Raw genomic sequence first — 25,385 nt, forward strand, 5'->3', positions numbered from 1 at the left:
TATTGCTCCATCAATTGATTAAATTCTGTAGTATATAGCCAGTGTTGAGAAGCTTCAGTTCCTTCAGCAAGCTTTGAGTATGTATACAGGCTTCATGATTAACTATGCACATACAGGCTTCAAGTGGGATTTAAGTTACCTTTGTTTCTTTTCAACTAAAAATAATAAAAATTAAGTTTAGGTTTTGTGCTTTTTTGAGCCAACCGCCTCACAGGTTATTGTGTTCAAGAGAAACATCAAGATTAGGAAGTTTTGGCAGTGGCTGAAAACCATCTACTGCCTACCTACCATCTACTGCCAAAGACCTACCTACTGCCGCCTTAGTCATCTCATTCTGTGTGCAATTTGCTCATCAGAAAATGTCAAAACATGGAACTCCACTATTCTGTTTAAAATATTGCATATAAATTTGCACTGCGGAAGTGTCCAAGCTATGAACATCACTAAATCTTTAATTCAAGGATTGGTTATTCACACAACAGAAGTTATCTTGACACACAGGGAAAGGTGTGAGAAAAAGAAATTAAAGGTTTGCAGTTATACTGCTTCTTATAAGGCATGTTTCCACTCATCGTTATCAGTTGCACTGCTCAGACTTAACTGCTATGGAAAAAACTACTGAATTCAGTTTTCAAGCTTCATCCACCTACTTGCAATAGCATCAGAAGAAGCTAAACAATAAATTCAGAAATGGTTTACAATAAGCTCTCAGTAGAGCAAGGCCTGAACTATAATTATATGCTCGTCGATAGCATGCTTGGATTCTCAGATCACCTTTCTCTTTGATTAAATAGCATTCTCCTCAGGTAACCCAGAAATCATACAAGAAGTGATATTTTTCGGTCAGATTTATGAATGTTTTTCTCCTCTCTGAAGGACTCAATTTGCTGGAGTAGATATAAATTCAAATTCAAGATACTATATTGGCATGATAATAAGAGCAAGGAGTAGTCTAAAGTTTGTTTATTCTACAGCACACATTCTCCTATCCTTCATCAAAGCTGTTCTTTCAAGAAGACAAAGAGAATCATGGGCCAGCTTGATTCAATAATATCACAGCCAGGACTTGGCTCTAAACCTCCAGCCACAAACTGCAGGTCTCCACATCAGTGAAGAGATTTCACACAACCTCAGCATCTCAGGAGCAGTAGTTTCAGTCATAAAAATTACTAACGAGTTTAACCATAAAACTATGGGGGGAAGAGCACACGGAAACACTTACCTACTCCCCGATCAGCAACTGTAGGATTGTCTATCCACCTTTGAGCTTGCTCAATCTTGCCTTCCAAATGGACAGCTGCTTTAACTGGCCTAGTATTTGCTACAGCCCTGTTTGTTTTGGACTGCAAATTCTGAAGTGATGTAGCTATTTGCTTAGCCAACGCACGGGCCTCAGGAGAGTCACCTTTCCCACTAAGTATTAAAAAAAAGTATAGTCATACAAAGATCATTTACAGCTAGTCCCAAATTCAGCAGGAAGACACAACAAAAGGTACTTCGTCTTTTTAAATAAGGTTAAATTTGACACTTGAGTCTCAGAGCAAATAGTGCAAATCTGTCACCCATAAATCCCCACCTCACACTTCTCTGCTGTGGTACCTGGATATTATGTATGTTCAACACAGCACTGAGGTTGGGGAAGGCATGGTACTGTCATTGATAATACTGATGTATGACTTTTATTTCCCATACTCATGGCTGTTTTATGAGCAACCACAATAATGCCATACAGATTACAAGCAGAAAAGTAAGCAGCAACAGACCCAAGGCTATATATAAACTTGAAAAAAGGTAGCACATTAAGATCTGCAGTAGATAAATCTCAAGAAAAACTTGATTAAAGTGTCTAATGAAGAAAGAAATGTATTCGTCTCCATATTGCAACTGGCCATTGATGAAGATCACAGTTTATACAATAACTTCCTCCACTTCCATTCTCAAGCACCCTCTTTGCAAAACTGATATAGAAATATAATTTCTGAAAGTCTTATTTTTTATACAGTTTGCAGTTACAGCTTAGAACACTGACACTGGCTGAAGGGTAGACATTCTACCTTGCCATTTAATAAACAGCTTAGCAAAAAACAGTGATGAAATTTCACATTATCTCGTTCCTTTTAAGTGCTTTGACAGTTCACTTTTGACTTCAGTTTGCCTGTCAAATATTCCATAGCAGCAGAAAAATTATTTTCTAGGTAATACAACCGTAGCTGGTTTTGGGGTTTTGGGGGGTTTTTTTGTTGTTTTTTTTGGTTTTGGGTTTTTTTGAGGAAAATAGTACAAGTTGGGCTTTGGGATAGAAATCATTAGACTGACACATTAAAAAGAATACCATATTTTATAAATTAAATTTTTGTAAAGGATGTTAAAAATTTAGCTTCCCCCCCCCAGGAACTGAGCAATTCCTCGCATTCAATTTTTACTAAATGCAGGATTGAAGCTCAGACGTATAAGATGCCAATTCCCAGTTCTTGGAGGAAAATATATTCCCCAATTAATCATCAATATTCTGATTTTGCTCAGTACTTTGAACTTCAAATGGAAGTCATTCAAATAAATTAATTATGATAAAACTAGTACATACTGTCGTCGCAGATCTGACAGCTTAGCTGTCAAAGCAGAGATCTCCCCCAGGGAACGAAGGATATCATCTCTTTCTTTAGGCTCCTCACATAATTCTGCAACTTTCCTTGCTTCAGCCATAATCCCCCGAATATGTTCTTCTCCTTCACTGCCCCCATTAGGATCTGCAAGCCAATTCTTAATAGAAAAGTTGTGTTTGAGTCAAGATAAACAGTAACGCTATTTCTACAGAGATTTTTAAACAGAAAGAAATACCAATACAGCTTTCAATCTGTATTTAACAGAAAATACTTTTCAAAAGCAATTTCTGTTTATTAGATACCATGAAGTTGTTCTATTGTCTAGCATATTTTCTGTTTTGAAAAAGATATCGAACTAGATGAAATCTACCCAAAGATTTTACATTCTCCCCCCAACATTTGCCAACAGTATTTTCAGAAGTAAAATTTAACTAGTGGCTTTAGAGACTCATCATCTGACTTTCAGAAAAAAAAAATGAAAACAGATGCTCTTGTGCACAGTGTGGCACTCTTTACAGAGCTCTTCCTAAAAAGTCTCATTATCATTTAATTAAAAAATATATATGTAATATTAATGTATATTTATCCATATATATAATTCTATACGCACACACATTTAGATAAGGTATATATAGAATGTTCATTATTTGACGACCATCATCATCACTGACTAATAGGCTGACCACTGAGGAAGATTAAAAGTTACAAAAATAAAAGATCAACTAAAAGTAAAAGTAGTTTCAGGAACATTGTTTTGCTTTTGTCATGAATATGAAGTTCTAAATCCTGAACTCCACTCCCAAAACAGAGCCCAAGGAAAGGCTCTGTTTTTACCCAGAGGGGTAAAAGGGCTCTGGTTTTACCCAGAGATAAATCCGTGCAGTCTGAAACCCCCCTACTCTTTTCTTTAGTAAGATCAGTTTATGTCCAGATTTAGGGTGTTCCTTCATTCTAATGTCATACTTGAAATGTTTAGCAATACTAAGAAAATTATTAAAAAACTGTCATAAGCTACAGCAAAACTCACAGCACCCTGTAAATTACTGAATTTAAGATTTTTCTTTGTAAAAGCAAGTATTCCCCATATGTTCTTTCTAATGAGTAACTGCGTTGTGTTTGGAAACAACTACAATAGTTCAGTATAACAGCTCTAACAGCAGTAATGTAATCATGTTCTAAGTATTTATTACACCATTAGTGGTACCTGAGCAGCATCAATCTTCTTAGCAATTGCCTGCTTAGAGTTTGTCATGGCTTCCAATTTGCGAGCTGCATTCTCCACTTTTGCAGTGAGCAAATCCAGACCTTGTGACACCTGCTGTGCTTTCTGCATAGCCATGGGTGTAGCACCCTGTCCTCTGCCCAAGACAAAAAAGAGCATCACAGATTCAGCTCAGGATTAAGCAAAGCTCTTTTCTAATGAAGAGGCAACAAAAACTGTTTATGAGCATTCCCAACAATTATTGCAAGAGATACAGTATTTAATCGGATTTTTTTTTTTCCCTCACCCTGGAAAAACAAAAATAACTGAGGAGGAACACCACAACAAGAAAAGTTTAAAACTAAGAGCATATTTTCCCCTTTCCAGAATTTAACATTTAGCATCCTCAGTAGAACAAACATTTTTTAAGTGTCACAAAGTAAGACTATTTGAGGATATGGTTCCATTAAAGTACCCAGGGCAAGGCCTGTTATCTCCTCATTTATAGATTGTTGCAGGTCAGTCAGAACCTGCAGGAGTTATGTCTCACCATACAGACTTGCTGTCCTCACTTAGGTAAGTGAAAATAAGATGTCTTAGTTGCTTCAGTCATGTCAACAAAGTAGATTAAAGGTTATGGGCTATTGGTAAGACTCTTCAAAGTGGTGAAAAGGGTGCTAGCAATACAAATTTACAGGGCTGTATAAAATTTGCAGCACTACCACTGTTTGTTCAAATGCCGAGGAGTTAAAAGTTGGATAGAAGGATTACTTCAAATACATATGCCTGAGAACATTAGTTTTGCATAAGAAATCTCACAATCCATTTCAAAATAATCTGACTACTGGAAAGCTTTTTAAGCATGCTAACTTTATCAAACTACTAACTTTAAAAAGACCATAGTAAGTGGAAGGATGACAAGCATGCTACTGAGATGCTGAGGTATACTTACACAGTCAGGCCAGAGTCTCAAGGTATGTTTCTTTTATACCTTATTTCTCACAGGCTGAGTTGAAGTTATTTATGTATTAAACCAACATCTAAATGAACCGTTTGTTAGTAAATCTTAGTCCTGTCTCTTCCTCCACCTCACCTCCAAAAATTTCACACAATACAAAGCTGACAGCAGCCGCTGCTTTACAAGAAGAGTAAGAGTTTAGCCTAATTTCTAACACTGAAAAAACCATTACAAAGAAGCTCTTGCATTCTCTCAGGTCAATCAGCTGGAAATCCAAGCGAAGATAAACTAAAACCAGCTTCTCATCCATTACCACCATTATAGCTAATATGCATCATATTAATGACAATATAACAATTTCTGATTTTTGGCCTTTTTAGCCTTTATATTGCAAAGTAACAACTCTTCAGGGAAATAAGTTATAGAACTATTCCAAGCTCGTGTATGTATCATTGCAACACTTCAGAGCCTAGCAGTCTATGGATTTAAAGTGATGGCAGGGACTTTGTTCTTAAGGTAACTCAAAACACAGTTCTCCAATTAATTTGAATTTGCTCACTTCCTGCACTTCACTAGGGCCTTAAGTCAGAAGAAGCACTTACTTTACCTAAAAGTTTTTGGTTGGTTTTTTTGGGAGGGTTTTTTTGTTTTTTGACATAAACTCCTAACTTGCATTGCTTTTTCTGAAAATTTGAAAGACACATTAACATTTAGGAGAAAATTTTATACCACGAAACCATTACCTGTATCCCTAATGGATCGCAATGAATAGCTTTCTAGGGTTTCTGGGTGTGGTATTTTGAGGGGTGGGGAGGAGTGTTACAATAAAATAAAGAAACCAATGTTAGAGCACTCTAGCTTAACAATTTACTACATTGATAATAAGCTGAAAAATTCCTTATACTCCAAGAAAACTGGGTTATAGTGTTCAAACTACATGGAACAGGTATTTCTTAGCGCATCATCTTTATGCCTTCACAAAGGAATATCATACTTTCTACTTTCTGGCAAAAGAACAAAAGGCCATAGTACCTAACATCAAAAAAATACAGTAAATTTAAAGAGACTCATCTGCTACCTAAAACCAAAACCCCTTAAATTCAAAACACCAATTTCTAATGAGGCGGCAGAAAACTGATAAAGGGCTCTCGTTAAATAAAACTAAGCAAGAAATGCACATGAAGTGCAGCAGAATTTAATCAGTGACTGAAACGTCAACAACTACTGCTTGTGGTCTAGCATCCCAATAAACACCTAAAAACTAGAATATTCATGTATCTTACAGTCCATTGGGGTATATCCTCTTAGGAGAACAGACTTAAACCATACAGTTTAAAATTTCATTTCTGCCTAATTTGGAGGAAGGTTATGTGTTTGACATTGAACAAACTCTAAATTATCTACTTGAGCAGTTTTGCTCATCATGTTAAATAATTAAGGTTTCACATATTAAAACATACTATTCTTATCAGAAGAGATGGAAGTAAAACAGGCAAAATACAGCCACTGGCCTGCTCTCTGACAGGTTAGGAAATGACACAACTGCAAGTCAGAAAATCTGGTTTAATACTACTGGAAAACTGACCATTCGAAGTAACAGATTTACCTAGCTCGGAGATCAGCCAGTTGATCAGTCATCTGGCCCAGCGTTTTGCATGTTCCCAGAATCTCTCTGCGTTCTTTGCCTGCACACAGTTCTCCTGCTTTTCCAGCTTCGTCAAGGATCTGCCTTATTGCTTGTTCACCAGCATCCCCTAAGATGCAATCAGTTAGTAAAACAAACAAGACATTCCTTGACATGTATGAGTAAACTGCTAGTCTCATCATGTCCCACCACATTAACTGCACTAGGTTCAGCATGAAAATATATTTATCAAAAACTACGAGATATACACCAAATGTGATAATTATAATGGGACAGAATTTCTGAAACAATATAGCATAACCTTAATGTGCATCACATGCCGTGTATTTCAAGTCATTTAATCGTTCTGTTATCATAGCGTAATTTCTATAAATACTTCATTATAGAATCTGTAATTTAGGCTGAGAAGGTAAAGAGCAACATGGCAAGATTCATGTAGCCTTAACTTACACCAGTTGCAAATCTGACTTGATTTTGGCTAAGAAGATGCAAGGACAACATTCCTTTTACTTGCAACCCACCCTAATCCCATAAGTAACACACCCAGTAAAATCTGATTTGCAGCAAGATCTACAATTACCTTTGCATTTATCCTTAGCTACTGAATTTTTAATAGTTTGTGTCATTAATTGCCATTCTCAATGACAGAAGGCTCTGAAAATAACTTTGAGGTTTCTGGAATTGAGTGTGGCAAAAGGAATGAGGTCAGAAGTAGTATAAGCAGCAGCTCCACAAATAACAACAATTCACTTCAACTTTTACAACTCTATTATTTTGGCTTCAATTTCAGAGGAAGTCTTTCAGATAAGCTCCTTCAAAGTCCAAATGAAACAGGCTTCAATCTGGCTTTATTTGCTTTAAAGATGCATAACAAAGGCAAAATCTTTATATAAGTAAAGGTGACTGCAGTTACAGTATTTACGGCAGATTTTCATATTAAAAATTTTATGTCAAGTGTGATAGAGAAATGCTAAAACAGATTTTTAGGCAAATCTAAAGTTACACGAATGTGAAAATACAAGAGGAGGGATTTTAAGTGTTAGCAACCACTGCAGTTAAATACTGTTCAATGCAATTTATGGGGTTTTGTTTTTACTAGTGGAATGCAAAGGAAAACCATGTATGTTACACAGAGTATATTATTTAGACAACTGAAAACAAGCAAAGCTTTCCAGGTCATAAGACACAACTTGTTCAATCTCTAGTATGTAAAGAAAGGAATAAATACAGGCTCCTTCAGAATGATTCCCTATGTATGGGTTATTAATGCTTACAGGCAATTTTTTCTTAAACAGAATTATTCAGACCTTTAAAAATCAAAATACTTTGTGCTGTTCTTTTTTTTAAAATATTACCTGGTGGTGCATTTGGATCTCTCAGCCAACCTTTTGCTTGATTCATCTTTGAATCTATTAAGGCTAAAGCTCTTTTCATGGCTTCAGTGTCCTTTACAAAAGAGAAACCACCAAAATGATTCTCAAAAAAGAAAAAAAAAAAAATCAAAGCACAAATAGTCAACGCAGCCGAAGCAGACAGCAGTTCTATAAAGCAGAGTCTACTTACAGAAACACGCCCATATAAGCAGCTCAAACCCCATTTTCAAACGAGCAGATCATAATCACTCCTTTCCAATTAAGACAAACATTTTCATTTCACTCAAAATGCAGAAAATATACATGCAATTTTAGTGATTTTTCTACTCTTTATTTACTAGTGTTTTAATTTTTGAAGTCAGAGCTCTAATAAGCACACATCTTGGAGTTAGTTCCATTTTTTTCCTTAATGTACATCAGGGCACATAGGAAAGTTGTAACAATGAGATTAGAGTAAACTTTTCAAAAATGGAAATTGGCCAGTGAATTTTACTACTCACTCCAGTGTAAGAGGCTGCACATCTGCATTTTTCACCTGCTCTGCTGCTTAAAGTCAAACAGCTGCTGTTTGCAGAAAAATAGACTGCCAACTAATTCCTGGAATTCTCAAATATGGAGTTAAATGTCTTAGGAGACAAACACATGTATTCACATGTGGTTGTTTTAAACTCAGAACTCCTCTGCCGGGAGCATCAGAGAAGCTCCTTCTTTGGCTTTTATGCTGCTATTATCCAATCCCTCTTTGACTAGAGGAGATAAACCCATCCAGTTCTCATTTCTCTGCATGCTCTATTAATTGTTCATGTGTCATCTCTCCACTAGAGGCCAGAAGTTTTCTATCTTACACAAATGGAAAGCCAGCGAAAAGAGTAACAAGTACCTTAAGTAGAAAGTTGGGAAAAAGCCAAAATAGCTTTTTACCACACATGTCATGGAAATAATTTGAAATGCACCTAACATCCCATGACTAGTATACAGGTGATGAAAAGAAGCCTGGCTATAGCATAATTAACTGAATTGGACTGTCCATGTCCAACACTTATGAAGAGGAGCCTACTAGCATCAACGATCAGTATCTGGTACGGCATGTGATACCCTGACAACACTAAAAAGCTGCCACATTTTTGTGGAGTAGTTTATTCTGCATGCTTAGCGTCAAAGACACATCACTGTAAATATTTTGGCATTTTTTTTCAGGCATGTTGGTCTGCCAGCTATTCATAAGGTGCTATAACAAAATTCAGCAACCAACTTTCTAAAAGGTCATGCAACAGTCTGCTGGTTATTTTTAAGGGCCCTTGAATCACAGCCTGAGAGGGCACACCAAAAGCAGAGTCATTTTCACCTGGATGATTCATTCTCAAATCTAGAAACTGGGTATCAGAGCTTAGGTCAGGACCTGTTTAAAAAAAAAAAACTTCAAAAGGGTAGGATATGCAGCTAGGGGTGGAAGGTGGGCACATTCTTTTAAAAGTCATCTTCTCTATAGCTTGAGAATTGTGCATTTAATATATAAGAGAGAAGGAAATAATCACTTAAGTATTCAAATGTATATAAAAACCTTACTCGCTATGAAGGTAGGTGTTAGTTTTCTGTTGTTTTATATATTGGCTGAAGCTCCTTTAGTTTGGAATGAATGGTCTACTGCAGGCCTGTCTACCCAGAAATAATTTGAAACAAAGAACTAAATTTTTAAAAAGGCAACAGATGTTGCTTAGTGTGTTGATGAGTTGATAGGTGTGGGATAGCTGAGAAAAGGAGACTGTTGGGAAAACTGTCTTTGCCCCTCCCTTTTTACTAACACAGGCTTTTGTGTTGTCTCAGCTGCGTGCAGAGTTGCAGTTTCAGCAAAATTATATAGAAGCCTCTGAATCTGAAGTCTTATATCAGGGGACAAAAATCAAGGGTATTTTATCTTTTACACTCATGATTTTGTAATTACTAGCGCTACCCAAGCATTAACAGGATCCATCCGTCCTAATCATATGAAGGCTATAGAAATGGATTGCTCTGCAGTGTAAGCCTTGCTATCCTGTGTGGCTCTGCACTCATGTTTGCAAAATACTGTCCCCTTTTCCTATTTAAAAAAATCTGGTAAAATCCTAGTGTAGCAGTCGAAGTGTTCAAGGACAACTGCTCTTAAGCACAGATTTCCCATCTTCACAGCTCACACTGCCACGGCAAGGAATGTCTCAGCTTTAGCCTCATAAGGAGTTTTCATTGCAAAGAGACAAGTAATTTTTAAATAGGAAATTAGAACACATCCTTAACTAGGTTTGTTGGTACTGCACTTTTGTTTCTGCCACAGCTGTGTCTGGTGTCAGATACTTGGCAAGTGACAAAGGTGTAGCAATCCTGAAATGTCTAGACTTATCCACCAATTCAGGCTATTAAGCAGGAAGACAAAAGTAGAAATAGTCAATTTAAACAAAACAATGCAACTTGCTCAAGGTCTTACTGCTTCAAAGTGTCTTGATATTCCTGATTTCTGGAGCAGTTTAAATGTCTTGTTCCTTCCTAAACAGCTAAGTACGTTTAAAGTTCTACTCTTTGGGACTTGCCAGCAGAATATCAATTGCAATCAAGAAAAAAAAATCCTACAGCTATCCTGCAAAAAAGTTTCATATAGAGTAGTTTTATCAGCAAAAAAGGATTATTTCCCTCCTCTCCCCACACTTCCCCTATCGGCAAAAGGAATTTCATTAACAAAAGCAGCACTATTACCTTTTCAGAAGAGATAAACAACTTCAGTTAATCAAGTTAAACAACTAAGGCAACATTGTCTGAAGGGAAAAAAGAGTAAGTTGGCTTTTTACAAATCAGTTCCTAAAGCAAATGAGCACTTCAAGATACCTTTATGCATCACTTCTGCCACTACCAAGAATTTTGAGATTATTCATGGAGCAGGTGGTATTGGCACTGCTTTGAAAAGGAGCAAAATAAATCCTGCACAATCCCTTGTTGAATATAAAACACAACCTCTGACTCAATAACGTGGTCTAGTCTAGCAATATCTGCATTTCATTACCAAAGAAGGCAATGTTGAAGGAAATAGGCAAAGCCAGCCTTCTGGCAGAATAGATAGCTTAGTCACCATCCAGGGTTCAGTCCTGCACGACACTAGATACTTCTCAGCTTCCCACAACTTTTAACTCCCTCCATTGCTATAGAAATAGAAGATGTTTGAATTGAGTATTACTTCAAGTTTATTTAAAAGTAAACACTAAGAATATACAAGAGAAAGCTAAACTCCTTTGTAAAATGAAAAGATCAAGGAAAAAAAGGTACAAAGCTATGAATGGAAGAAATAAATACAGATTTCCCCCCCCCCCCAAGATTTTGTCAGAGATTATTATTTGCTTGGTATTTCAGTTCTAAATCAGTATACTATTTTAAAAAAATCCAGTGTTGGTGCAAGCAGAGATTACTGCAATCCAGTAACAGTAACATGCATTTCAGAGTCTAGAAAGACCAACAACATAGTTTACAAAAAAGCCTACAACTCTGGCTCCATATACTTGCTCATTCTCCACTATCTCTAGGTAGATTTTGTGATACTTCAATGTATAAACAATTCAAGATAGAATAATAAACATAAAATTAACTCCAACATCAACAATAGCATGTACTACACAGGTAAAAATTCAAGGCTGTGCATCCCCAAACACACCTTACTTTGCTCCAGAAAAGCATGGGGAAAATCTCTTTCCCTTGACCACCAGGCACAAAATGCATGCAACAGTAATCTCAAGTGGAATTAAAGAACTCCTCCATCTCTGTCCCAGAAAAATAATGAGTAAGTCAACCGTTAGATATATATGCAAATACAGGAAAAGGTCTGTAATGGGTGGCCATTAGTAAATTGGTGCCTGCTTCTTCATCCCACTGCATTTTTCAACTCAAATTCTTTGTCATAACTGTTTGGTTAATGCCCAGTGCTACAGTTCCAAATTGTCAGCGTACCTTAATTCAAAAACAAAATACAATGAAGAAGATGATCTCAACTCAGAACAGAATGATACTTCGATTATACTAGTCCACAAAACATATTTATGCATTACACATAATGACAATATTTTCTATTTGGATATACTGCTAATACATCAACTATTTTCTTAATAAAATCCTTTATTGATCTGCCTTGCTAGCAAGAGGAGTAAGAATTTTCTAAGGCTAAATTGCCAACTTTTTGCAACAGTCATTTTTTTTTTACCAGAAAAATTTTCAAATTTGTCATGTAAAGTAAAACTGTATTTGTCTTTTGTAAAATACAGGAGTGCTTAAATCCAAAAATAAAACTGAATTGAAAAAATGCACATACAAAACTGAAGTTTTAGGCCTAGACCTGAAGAACACAAACCATTTAAACTGAAGGAAGGCTGCTGGTAAAACACTACAGAATCGACAAAGTTCCTGATTTAATAAAGTTTTCTGGGCATGCAGAAAGCTTGTTCCTGCATGACTGGATCCTTTATTTGCAGCTACAGAGACTAGTAACATAAGTTAACACAAAAGCATTCAGCAAGAATGTGCTTGGGCTAACCTTGGGCTAACTCTAATCAGACTCAGACAGACAGTCTTAATGCAGTTCAGCTTGCAGTTACCATTCTCTTAGTGACAGCCAATTCTACAGATAGCTAGACAGAGCTATTAAGATCCTTTTAAAACTTCCGTGTATATATGTAAGTATGGTGTCACAGCTGGCACAGAAATAAAAAGTTGCACAGCACACAGTCTGCACACAGCACAAAACCCCACATACATGCTTTTTTGGTTTTAGTACAAGGTAGAGGTGTAGGGTGTGGAAGAAAGCTTACCTTCTAAAAGTGAGAAAAGGGTAAGAAACAGGAGAACAAAAACAAAGATGCACAAAGTAGTCATAATAAGGAAGTGATAGTGACAAAATAAATCAAAAGGCAAACTAAGGGTCAAGTGCCAAACAATATAGACCAAAGTGATTTTAATGCCTATATTACATCAATGTTAGATTTTCTGAAAGACTTAATTTGTTAATAAGTCTGGCTTCAGGTCTCAATATTTTCTTTAAATATATTTACAGTTACTTGTTGCTCACAGCACTAACCCTTAAAAAAAAAAAATCCCTTCAGCAATTTACTTCAAGGTACTCCAAAAAATTGGCAGGAATTTCAGTTATGCAGCTACATTTATTTGTAAGCCCACAACAACACTTTTACAATTCTGCCTGTCAGATCTGTTTTATGGTCTGCTAGACATTTCAGTATCTTCAGTGGATATCACTTAAGAGCACCACTTAACTCCAGGTAAGCAGTTGCAGTCACCACACAGCTTAACACTGAGTTGTAAGGAACCAACACCATCCATATGCCAGCTTCACAGACATACTTATCCAAAAAGGCTGTTCAGTCTAACATATATTTCTTTGAGACAAGGCAGACACTTGAAATTTACTCCCATGTCCAGACTAAAAATGGGGCAGGGGAAACGGGGAAGGTGTTCAAGGAGGGATCCTCAAAAATTGACTCAAATTTCTCAACTTCAGGCCTTTTGCACAAGGAATATGACAGCAGCCTATCTTTTCTAGTAGCATCTAGGAGAATAATCTCGGGTAATCTCACTTATGAATGCCTAGCTACAAGACCAGTTTAATGTATAGAACGATAACTTTTAGACCTAGCTTTCTTCTGTCAAATATGATTATGTAGGGTAGCTATATAGGGGGGGTGGGGGGTGGGGTGGAATATTTCTCCAGGAGGAATACGCTATATTCCAGAATTTCCTAATCATGCCAAAACTAAATCGTGAACAAATCTAAGTCTTCTGTTTGACCAGTCAGGTGCAGTAAACTACTGAGCCACCTTCAAATGCCACGCTCCTTTAACTTAGCTTATGGAGAGAAAGATAATTTTGAAAGATATGTTAATACAATCATCTCTGAAGATGTTCTTCGACCTTGAAGAGATTATACAATGTGATTACTTAGTGTTACAAAACTGATGCACAAATACGTATTTCAACAGTCTCAAAAACAAGTTTATAAGTGTATAACACAGTAGATAAAAATTAGACTTCTATATGCAAATGTACATGTGAAACGTACCTTGCTCGCCCAGGCATCTTCATCCCAGGAAGTGAGTTGTAATACACGAATTATTTCATTTATCTCAGCACTCATTTTCTCTACTGTGAAATTGCGATTTTTCAAGGCCTCTTCTATTCCCTGGCTTTTAGAATTTTTTGTGGTTACGAAAATCTTCATAGCTGTGAAAATACCATAGATTAGAAAAAGTTACATGCAAGATACAATCAATGCTCAAGGTGACCTCCTACTGCATTTATATAAAGGTAATGCATTTTCTTTTGCATGGACCATTTTATCTCAAAGAGACTAGTTTTAACTCAAGAACCACAGTTATTTGCAATGAGTACAGAAGCAATGTCCAGGCTGTTATTTTTAATAAACATAATACTTGGGAACTCCAGTTCAAGACAGACAGCAATTCAGAGTGATATTAAATATTAAAGCTGAAAATACCTGAAATAAGTACTGGCAATAGCTCCTTCACGGTATTCATGGAGTTTACCAGCATAACCCTATGTTCCTGATGAGTTAATTCCTGTTGTCTCTCATCAATCATTTTGGCCATCTTTGTCATTCCTAAAGATTAAAGTAATTGAACATAGTCATAAATAAAGAAATGTAGTATTAAGTCTAATTTGCAACAGTTGAGCTTTCTAAACAAGAACAAAGTGTAATGAGTTATGACAACTATATTGAAGTTTAAAAATTGATTTTTATATTAGCAGCTGTTACTTAAAACACATTCCAGATGCTTCAGAGAAACCACTGATTCAAAGCCTAGCCATTATGCAAAGTAGAATGGACTCCTCAAAATTCTTGATTTAAAAGCCCAGTAATAAAATAGGAAAATACCTGAAATGACTGCTTTAGGACATGAAGTCACTTAATGAACTCTGGAAGCTAATTTACAGGATGTATTTCCTTTTCTGTTAAGACTTGATCAAAGCCTTACACGTGAACAGCAGAAAAAGCAAACATCAGGGTTTTGTTTGTTTGCCTTGAGTTACTAAGAGAGTTCAAGAACTGTATCTATTTATACTTCAGTTCTGCTAGAAATATTTCAGTGCTCTAGAAGTGTGGAAAGAATTAAATTTATTCTAGAGCAAATCTATTTTCAATAGCTAAGATTCATGAGGTTTACCACATAGCACATGTGGAAACTTCAGACAGCTTCATAAAAATTTAAGCTGATTTAAATTGGTGCTGTTGTGGTTCTACTCTCTCTCTCCTACAGAGGAAAAACCTGGGAGAAAGCTGTATACTCTTTGGCTGAATTACTTTTCTGCTAGTTAGCATCTTAGGCATCTTAATATAACAAAAAGGTTAAATGAGCTTTAATGACAACACTGGAAAGCAGCAGAATACCCACACCAACAGCATAGAGAGGGAAGTTGGGCAGAACCACTTTTCCTTTCAAATGAAAAAAGCCTAAATAGGTAATCATGTTCTCCTCTCTACTTCCAACATAAAACCTATAAGCACTTTGTTGATTTTAAGTGTACATGCTCCTATTTCTGTTATTTATATAGTGCTCACATTAACAGTTAAGTTCAGATGCCCACTGATATAGCTGAAGGGAACAAGGACTACAGGCATAAAAAGTTTTGTGGGCATGGGCTGTACGTGTTGAGCAGCATTTGGCTCAGGCAAAGACAGTGCTTCCAGAGCATGCCAAAAGCACAAGATTAGCTACTGATTCAGAACAGCATGAGTTTAGAGAAGATTATTTGCAATAAAGGTACAAGACTACATCTCATTCTAAGAAATTAAGACACTTGCTCCACACCTATTAACTTTATCATACACACATAATAGCAAATTATGTCTGTGAGGTTCAATGAAAAGTCCCAAATGCTTGTGACTGAGCCAAATAGAGTAAACTGAAGTTTGGGGAAACTTCCATTTGAAAGACATGGAAGACAATGACCACAGAGAAACTGAAATTGTATATACCAAGTCAAAGAACAAGTTTCACGGAAAGAGAAGACTGCCCTTTTTGCTTCATCTTTTCCTGTTCAAAAATGAGGCAAATTATTTAGTTGAAGGTAACTTCTCACAGGACACAAAAGAGTTTAAAGAATGCTATACCTTCATATGGAACTTAAAGTTTTTCACATCTAGAAACAGGGTAAAGTATACACGTTAAATAAAAACAGGATAATCTACAAACATGCTCTGTAACATGACAACTGCTTGTCAATTCATTTATCAGCTAGTTATTCTTACACTACATATGTATTCTTATTTATATAAAAAGTACTAACTAGATTCCTGCTCTGTTTATATAAGCATTCTTCTGTTCAGTGTAACTTTAATTCTAACATCTTCCTACATTACCACAACATCTAGATTTTATAGAATGCTTTTGTTAAATACCTAAACTACTTTATGCTTGCTCAAACTAAAGCATTTGGAGTAGTAAATGACAGAGATTAATGGTAGGTTTCCTCTATAGCAACACAGTGCTTCACTTACCAATCACTTACTTTCACCAGTGAAAGTGCGAGTTAACACAGTGAAGTAACAAGTAGAGAAGGAGCATCAAATAATGAACAAAAAGAATTTCTGTAACAGCTGGGCTTTTGTATTACACTGCAAGACAGCTATTTCTGCAACCTCATTAAGATGCTAATATATGACATGTAGCTTATACTACCCCAAGAAATTCCTACTAGGCCTAACCATCTCAATTAGTGCAGACATTTTACCAGCTTAATGGACTTTATAGCTGTGAGTGCTTAATTACGCAGCTTTTTCAATTTTTTTGTTTTACTATTACTAATGAATGCTTACTTCCCTCATATAATATTCTGTAGGAAAAGTCCAGTACATATCATCTGTGTAGTACATATCATTTACCAAAATCTTGACTCTTCTGCATTCTTAAGGGAATGTGAATCAGAAAATAGTCATCATTCACCCTCTAGTTTAAAACTTGCCAACAGACACTTTCAAAGCAACTGCTTTATCATTGTCCAAACACTCGAAACAGGCGATGAAGGTGCTGGGGGAAAAAAAGGTAGTGGAAAAGACTATACTCAGTATGTTTATGATAAGCTGTAGCAAATCAAACCTGGCCCTAGATTCTTTGTGTATGTCACCAAATCCTCCATAGTCTCTACTACTTCCGCCACAGTCAGATATTCCAATATTCCTTTGCAGACACGGATGATTTTACGGACCTAAAAAAGGAACATTCCATCATTTATGAGATGAAGCTAAGTTACACTTGAATTAGAAATGCAAGCCTATTATTAGAACAGAATAGGTATAGCATCTGCCAACATGACATACAGGCAATCACAAAGGTCTGGGATACTAATTAAGTTACCCATAATGCCATTACTCAAGAGTGCTGTATTGACAAAGACAATATTTAATCAGCATTCCACTACACAGAAATGCAAAATCCTACTTCCAGTGTTTTCTCTTTGTATGATAAATGAAGAATAACGTTGAGAGAATAGGTTATAAGGAAGTGCATTTAATAATGCTGGAATACTTGAAGTTTTTCATTGCAATTTCATCAATAAATTTTTTTTAACTTAAATCACAAAGCAAAACTACATAGAAAGCAGACTCCAAGCTTTCAGAGGAAATATTATTCACCACACAGCTTTACATATGGATAAAGCATTATCCAGCATTCCAGCGGGAAAGGTAGATCCAACATCTTAAGCTTTCCAGAAAAATCTGTGAAGGCTGTACTTTATTTACCTCTGGACATCTGCCTCAGCTTAACTTTTTCAGTTCATACTTGATTCCAAAACAGAGTTCTCTGTCGGTTAATCTTCTAACCTCCTGAACCACATTATTTCTGACAAGACCACATACAATTCTAATTGAAGAATGAGTTAATTAACATTTAATTCACACCAACCACATGCAGTTTTCAGTCCCTAGAACAGATTATAGTTTCCTCTCAAACTCATTTCAGTTTTGTCCCAATGTTAGTTTATCTTGAAACATAGTAGGATAGAGACATGCCAACTTTTGTATTTGTGAAAAGTCAATCATTCCACACTAATATTTTTCTTTTGGTTAACATGCAGTTGTCAGATTAGTTCAATGAAGCATTAACTCCACAGAAGTTAACTCATTTCCTAAACACTGGAAGCAGGGAGATTAAAAGCTCTTAACTTCCTTGCAATTCTGTCCTATAACACTTCATAGTATCTATTAAAAACCACTTAAAATAATGAGTAATCACAAGTGCCAGTGAGAAATCCCATAGCATTCTCCTCATTTCAGAGGAACATGCTAAGAGTACCATAAGCTGATTAAATGAGAGACAAGGATGCCATGTTAGACTACTTGGAACAGCAGGAAGAGTAACACAATTTCATAGATTAACAGATTGTTGCACGGGTAAAACTTAGAATTAACATCAGCAGTTCTAACAGCGTGAGCTTCATTTCCTCATAGTAGCACGATATTCGCTATTTAGAAATGAGCATGACTCCACATTCCCAGAAAGAGGATCACAAGAGTAAGAAAGATTTGTAACAAAGAAACATTTTCAAATATGACACTCAAAACCTCCTTTTTAAGTTTCTTTGCAACTCTGGCTTTTTTGTCCATCTGAGGATGGACAAACAGCACCTCTGAGCCACTTTTTGGCTTGTGCAGCAGCCAAAATGTAGCAACTGTTACATCTATCAGAAACATCTTCTGGTCGACCAGCCAGCCAGTCCAAATTCGTATTACCTCCCATGCCCCAAGGCTAATTAAATTGCCACAGCTAATGAGTCAGACAGACATGTTAGGAGTGGCCTAGGGCTTTTCAGTGAAGGGATACAGAGAATATAATGATCACTAATGGGTATGGTGAAGGGAATACAGAAATGTGTCAGGAAGATGTAAGACAGGGTTGATGGGGTCTGGCTTTTTTGAGAAATAATCACAGGCAACACCTAAACATGTCATACAAAGATGCTCTTAAAACAAAGCAACAAGCCTAAGCTCCTTCTGACAGAAAGGAATGCAAAATATGCTTCCAATCAAGCTAAAATGATCAAAACCACATTCATCTACTCAATAGTTTAGATTAGCTAATGCAGTTCAGTGAATATTTGAATTAATAATACTATTGTGCAGATAACTATGTCAGTCATGTTGGGTTTCCTACCTCTGCTTCATCAAATGTCAGAAGTAAGTCTGACGTTCCAGAAAGGATGCCTCTTGATCCATCAATTAGATAATCACGAGCTGGTACTGAATAAGGATCTGCTTGCAGCATCTGGGCTGCCCGAACAAGTTTGGTGCAGGCATTCTCCACTCTGTGGAAGGTCATCAGACAAAACTTGCTGATTAGTTTCTGTCTATATGACAACAGACTTGAAAAAATGCTAGATTTGTTTTTACCTTTACTACTTAAAGCACTGCAAACTGATCATTCTACACCTTTATATTTTAAAAAGATAGAGTATTTATTTTAACAAGAAAGTAACCAGCAACTGTACAACACAGTTTTTCAGAAGTCATGCAATCTTCCAATGCAGGGAATGTTGGAAGTATCCCATGTACAGCAGTCAATACAGTGTCATTAAGACGAGCTCCCAACATGGCGAAGCATCCTTCATTCTTAACGACAAGGGCAGAGGACAAAACAATTATTCCTTTAGGACTTCACAATCAAAGTAATTGCTAAAATTTATCAGGCTTGTATTTGCATCGTCATTCAAGAAGCAATTGCTATTAATAAATATTAAATGATAGCTATACATTAAGACAAAAGAACATAGAATTAAGAAAATCAAGACACCGTGCCCTCGTCTTTGAAGCTGTAGTCCAGCTCTTCGGAGTGTTAACACTCATGACAGAAATAGCATTTTAGATAGCCACAAGATTTAGTGATAAGGTATGAATTTCAAATGCAGCTTGCAATTCCAGACTTAAAAACAGAAAGGAGGTTTTGCAAGTCATTACAGTAGGTAATAACAGTAACACAAGATACTAGAATAAGCGAATGAGCTCTGAAATTAGGTTCCATCAAGCCATTTAACACAATTTTAAAACATCAAGAACTGGAACATTGAAAAGCTTTCAGTTTTGTTCGCTTGATGTAATTACTTCGTGACAGCTTAGAGAAATACAAAATTCAGACTTCACTTCCATGTTAGCTATGCTACTCACAACTGCAGTTGTTGACTACACTGACCGTGACTTTCCTCCATTCTCTCCCATTTCTTTGACAGAAATGTAAGTGTAGTCTAATACACAGTCTCTATGCACGTTAGTGCCATGTGCTCATTCAAGTTACACGAGGTTGCAACAAATATTAAACCCTTTTATTACAGCAATACTATCTCTTTATCGCAACTTTTTTATGCTTCTCATATAGCCCATTTTCTACTGACTACTTGGACACACTCTTTTATCATACTTTCAGTTAAGTACTATTGGAAAGTTACACTGTTATCCCATTTTCTCCCCTACATCCCTTGTTAACAGAAATGGCAGAACTTAATGGTTACATCTATATTTAACTATACTAGAAATAAGACACTTATTACAGGAAAACACACTTTTTTCAGAAAGTAAAGTTTTCACCTAATGGCTCCCTAGAGTAGATTGAATTGAGCCAGCTGACCTTACAACCTGCTCTTCAGTGAGACATCTGCTCAGCACATCAGGTGGTGGTAACTCATAACTGAGTAAGAAAATACAGGAGGACTTCAAGGCAGAAAGTGCGAATGGTCTGCTCATTACTATGCAACATACTTAGTTGTATTATCAAAGTCAACTGACTTCACTATATTAGATTTCCGTGCTTGCTTCTCAAATTTATTCTTTTCAACTCCGCCAAGAAAGGGATTAAACAAATCACCTATTCAGCCAGCTCAGAGCTATAGGCTCAGAAATACTTAATTTCCTACAGTTCAATTTCATGGTCATCTGTTTAATACTAATAATTATCTCAAGGCTAGCTTTTTCATTTGTAAAGAAATGAATTATCCTAAATGTGTATTACCCCAGAAGTCACCATAATTAACAAAAATTAAGTTTCTAAAGATTAAGAACTGTAAAAGAAAACTTTGTAGAGTTGAACCTCTGAAAGGTAAACTTTCATTTTGTAAAATGTCTATTTTGTATAAACTTCTCAATGCTTTTGAAAGACTTAAGGAATGTGTGCTACATACAAAAAAGCAGAGTGGTGTTTAAGAACCAGACACCCTTCATCCCCTGCAAACATACATGCTAGGAAACAAAGATTAGAATTTTGGGAAAAAAGTAATTCCATTACTTTAAATTAAAAAAAAAAACACCCACACTAAAAATATTCACTGAAATGAACTGCTTGTTCTATGACAAAAATCAAAACACATTCAAAAGTTTTGAATAGAAGTTCATTGCTATGGTGAATTTTCCAATCCCTGTATTATATCGCAACCTAAAAAAACCCCAGCTTTATAAAAAAACACGTATTTATTTTTGAGGCATGATTACAATAAAGCTATGTTAACACCAGCCAAATTCTTTGTGAAGACACAGGTCATGATATTTCCAACCATACTACTTTTGGTAGTCAATCAGCTTCATTCCTGTTAGCGTGTTCCTTATGAAGTGTGAGGAAAACAGTTTAGCTTATGCTAGACTACCATTTTAGTTTTTAGGTTTTAGGATTGACCTCTGTTTTTCCCGGAGATGCCTGCCCAAAAATACCAGACAATGCCTTTGATGCTTGAACAATGCTTGTTTCAATTTCTAATCACTTAAATCACAGTGAGTTTGCTCACTACAGTTAAGATTACTTACAGTTCTAGAAATATAAATTGAAAAGCAAATATTTTACATTAATATTAATTTGTTAATATAGTTACCAGCAATGCAGCTCCAGCTTGGCTACCAAAATAATGTTGATGTAGAACAGCATTACTGCTTGATTTATTTAATGAGTTTGCATGTGCAAGTTAAACACAGACAAATTTTTATTCTCTGTGTAAACGAATCAGGTGTTAACCTACTCTTTGACTACAGATTACAGTTTTTTCCTTCTTTACAAGAGAAGCATAACAAGAAACATGAACACATTGCAAAACATCTGATATAAATTATATGCATTACTCATACTCCCTGGTGATTAAGACAATTAAGATAAAGAACACAGCATTTTTTAACTCTAGGTCAACAGTTCCAAGGTGGTTTATGTTAGTAGCAAGCGAATGGATGCATGATAGCTTCTCAGCAGCCAACATATTTTGCTGCACCATCGCGCTCCTACTGAAGAATTTTACAGATTACCGTCATATACAGTCATTATGAACCCTCAATGCCAGTCTCAGGCAAGACAAAACCCAAGTCTTTTCAAAGACTAAACAGATCTTCTCCCTCATCCTCCAAGAGTGGTTCCCTCAAGACTGGTGGTCCTTTTGAAAAGAAAATATGGACAGGGAATGCAGTGCTAGTGCACACGCACTGCTCCTTACCCCATCATCCATGTGCAGTACAAGATCTGCTGGAGCATTCCCTTAAAGAGAAATGCCAATTCCTGAACTAACACTTCAGAAACAAAACCCCCTTCTCTCAGGAAAGAAAAAACCCAACCCTCATCTGTTTCACTTCCTGCATCCAAATCGTGCCCTTTAATGCAGGAAAACATAAGACTCCCTTGGCAGCTCACTTGTGACTGTCACTTGTCCCTACAACAGGTATCAGTGACAACACACTCCATAGTGTTAACAAGGAACTGTTAATGTGTACTAGTTCGTTTTGATATAAACCACAAATTAACAAAAAAACCCCAACAAATGCAATAGATTATCATTCATAAAGGCCACTGAACATTCCTAACTCATGTTACTGCATCTAGGACAGTAAGTACTCTATGAAGGAGGCTTCATTACTGTGATAGATAGCTTTGTTTCCCATTTTTCATTATATCAAAAATCAAGCAATCATTAATTGCTGCAGAAAAAGTTCTTGCACCCAGCGTAAAGTAGTACTATTCAGCAGTGCTTGTATCAAATTTCTACAGTAATTTAACTGTTTAAGTCTCCACAATCTGCTAAGTGATGATCAAAAGGCTGGTTAGAGCACACCAATTAAAATCTCTTCTCCTTAATCCCTTACTTCTCTAGGTGAAGAAGCAGCTGGAAATTAACTAAAACTCTACACATCCTAGAAAATGAGCACAATCAAAATTACATGTTCATATACAACTGATCAAGAAGCAAGAAAAAAGTTTTGATCTCATTTCAGTACATAAACACTCTCCTCAAAAAAAAAAAAAAGTCAAGCCCCTCTACACCCAAACCAGATCACACACCAGGAACACAGCATAACAAATACTGTAGTGGATTGTATCAAAGGCCCATTTAGCTCAGTATCCTGTCTCCAAAAGTAGCTGCAAGTAGATGACTAAGGAAGGTTAAGAAGAGGACAAGCATTTATCATACTTCCTCTGGGCGGTCTCCCATCCCCCAACTATTTTCAGTTCTTGGGATTTCCTGCTGTTTGTCTATTTGATAACCCGCAGTGGATTCCTCCAATAACTTATCTATTAACCTCCAAACCCATACAAAGAATTTAACAGTACATGACTTGCTGTACAAAGAAGCTCTCCCTATTGTTGGTTTATAAACTACTAGCTTAAAGCAATGCCCCCATCAAGTTCTTGCACAGGAAGAGATGTTCAAGTTTCCATCTTCTCCATGCAACTCATACTTCTTTAGACCTTTGTCAGGGCCTCAATCCCCTCTGTCACCTTTTCCAGGCTGAAGAGTTCCAGCCTACTTATCTTTGCCTTATACAGAAGCAATTCCATACCTTCTATGAGCTTCTTCCAGTTCTACTACAGCCTTTCTAAAATTTAGGGACCACAAGTGCACACAGTATTCAAGATGTGGGAGAAAAATACACAGTGACATTTTGATCTCTTGTTCTTTGCTTATAAACCTAACATTTGGTTTACTTTTTGACCACTACTGAGCATACAATGGATGCTCTCATCAATGTATCACAGCTTTCAGACCTTGCTCACTATTGGTAATGGTCAGTTCAGAGTCAGTCATCCTATCTGCTGCTCTCCAATGTGTACATCGTTTCAGATCTTTCAAAATAATTTCATCCAGACTTAGTATCAAGTCACTCAGTTTAATAAGGTCCTGCAGTGGAGTCATCCACTAATCTCACTACCCTGGGTAATACTTTGGGTCACCAGCAAGTACTTTTGCCTCACAGATCATCCTGATTTCCAGGGCATTTGTGAATATGGTGAAAAGCACAATCCCAGCGGAGATCTCTACAGCCTTACTGGTTACCTCCTACCACTGTCAGGGTTAACCATATAATTTTTCCTTTCACCTTCAATTTTCTCTTTTCCATATAAGAACTTTTCTTAGTACTCTGCGGCTACTTCATTTTCTTAAAAGCCTTCAGACTTTGCCAAAAAGTTTAGAAATCAGTGTAAATTGCATCACCTAAATTACCCTTATCCCTGTTTGTGGTATTTCTAAGAACACTAACAGATTTATAAGGCAGAATTTCTCTCCACAGATACACTGTTAATTCACCCAAAGCAAATCATATATATTTGGAATCTGTTAATTCTCTTCTCTAGGACAGAATTTCTAGTCATTTGCTCCAAAGGTATGTCAGACCTATAGACCTCCTGTTCCCCAGATTCCCCTAGAAAGCTTCTCAGGCAGTAGCATCACCTTCATTGACATACCAGGCACTCTCAAACAAGACACTGTAATTCACTAATAATTCAGCTATTTCATTTTTGAACTCTTACCCTAATGCCACCTGGTTCCAGGCATTTTTTTATTATTATTCATTTTGTCAACCTACAATACAACAAACTAAATCCTTTTTTCACCGCCCTAATATAAATTTTCTCTTTAGACATCATGTCTGTTCTCATTTTTAGTATTTTCTTGCCTCAATACTTTGTTTTGACTATCTACCTGTTTTGTGTTTGGTAATACAGTAAAATATTCAGTCATTCTGTACAGATTGGACAACACAAATAAAGAGGTCACTACGTTCAGTAGGTTGTAGGGCAAAGTCACTTCAGTGAAAGTTTATCAGTTAGTAGTAAGCAGCTTGGCAATTCTACGACAAGAAGTGATGTATGATTTTTAAGAATTAAGGCAGTAGAAGGAGGAAGTCATTTGTCCTTGACACCAAGCCATGGAATTAAGTGTCAGTCACTGCTCTTTAAATGTCTTAGATTTCCAGGCAGTTACATCATGCATCAGCTGTCTGTACTGACAAATTCACAATTTTCCACCAACCAAATTAATAGAAAAGATTGAGAAAACCACGTTATCTCTGACATTATTAGGCAAAAGTACAACAGCACATAGATAAGTACCATTGTTACCCTGATTTTTTTGTTGTTGTTATTTTTAAAGGAAAAAATACCCTAGATATGTACCTGTATATACAGAATGTAACAGGAAAAGTCACTGCTGGCAGAAAGGTCATTCCTAACAAAGGTCAGCCTTGAGACCCCAAAGAGCTATGCAAACATAAAAGTATTTTCTAATCTGTACAGTAGAAATGAGTAACAGTGATCTATCATTGGAACAGGTTTCC

At 36.4% G+C, this 25,385-nt stretch overlaps 1 protein-coding gene across 2 annotated transcripts in view; it reads right to left on the minus strand.

Annotated features, from left to right (window-relative positions):
- Nucleotides 1-25,385, minus strand: part of VCL (vinculin) — a 65,188-nt gene that overhangs the window by 16,280 nt on the left and 23,523 nt on the right. For both annotated transcript variants that reach the window (XM_052799046.1, XM_052799047.1), the window contains exons 3-11: nt 18,970-19,120; nt 16,915-17,023; nt 14,295-14,417; nt 13,860-14,020; nt 7,763-7,853; nt 6,369-6,516; nt 3,808-3,961; nt 2,585-2,760; nt 1,223-1,413 (exon numbers count right to left, since the gene is read on the minus strand). In XM_052799046.1, the coding sequence (XP_052655006.1) occupies nt 1,223-1,413; nt 2,585-2,760; nt 3,808-3,961; nt 6,369-6,516; nt 7,763-7,853; nt 13,860-14,020; nt 14,295-14,417; nt 16,915-17,023; nt 18,970-19,120 (1,304 nt within the window). The remainder of the gene's footprint in view (nt 1-1,222; nt 1,414-2,584; nt 2,761-3,807; nt 3,962-6,368; nt 6,517-7,762; nt 7,854-13,859; nt 14,021-14,294; nt 14,418-16,914; nt 17,024-18,969; nt 19,121-25,385) is intronic.

The sequence above is a fragment of the Harpia harpyja genome, chromosome 10 (genome assembly GCF_026419915.1).
Source record: "Harpia harpyja isolate bHarHar1 chromosome 10, bHarHar1 primary haplotype, whole genome shotgun sequence".
Lineage (NCBI taxonomy): Eukaryota > Metazoa > Chordata > Aves > Accipitriformes > Accipitridae > Harpia > Harpia harpyja.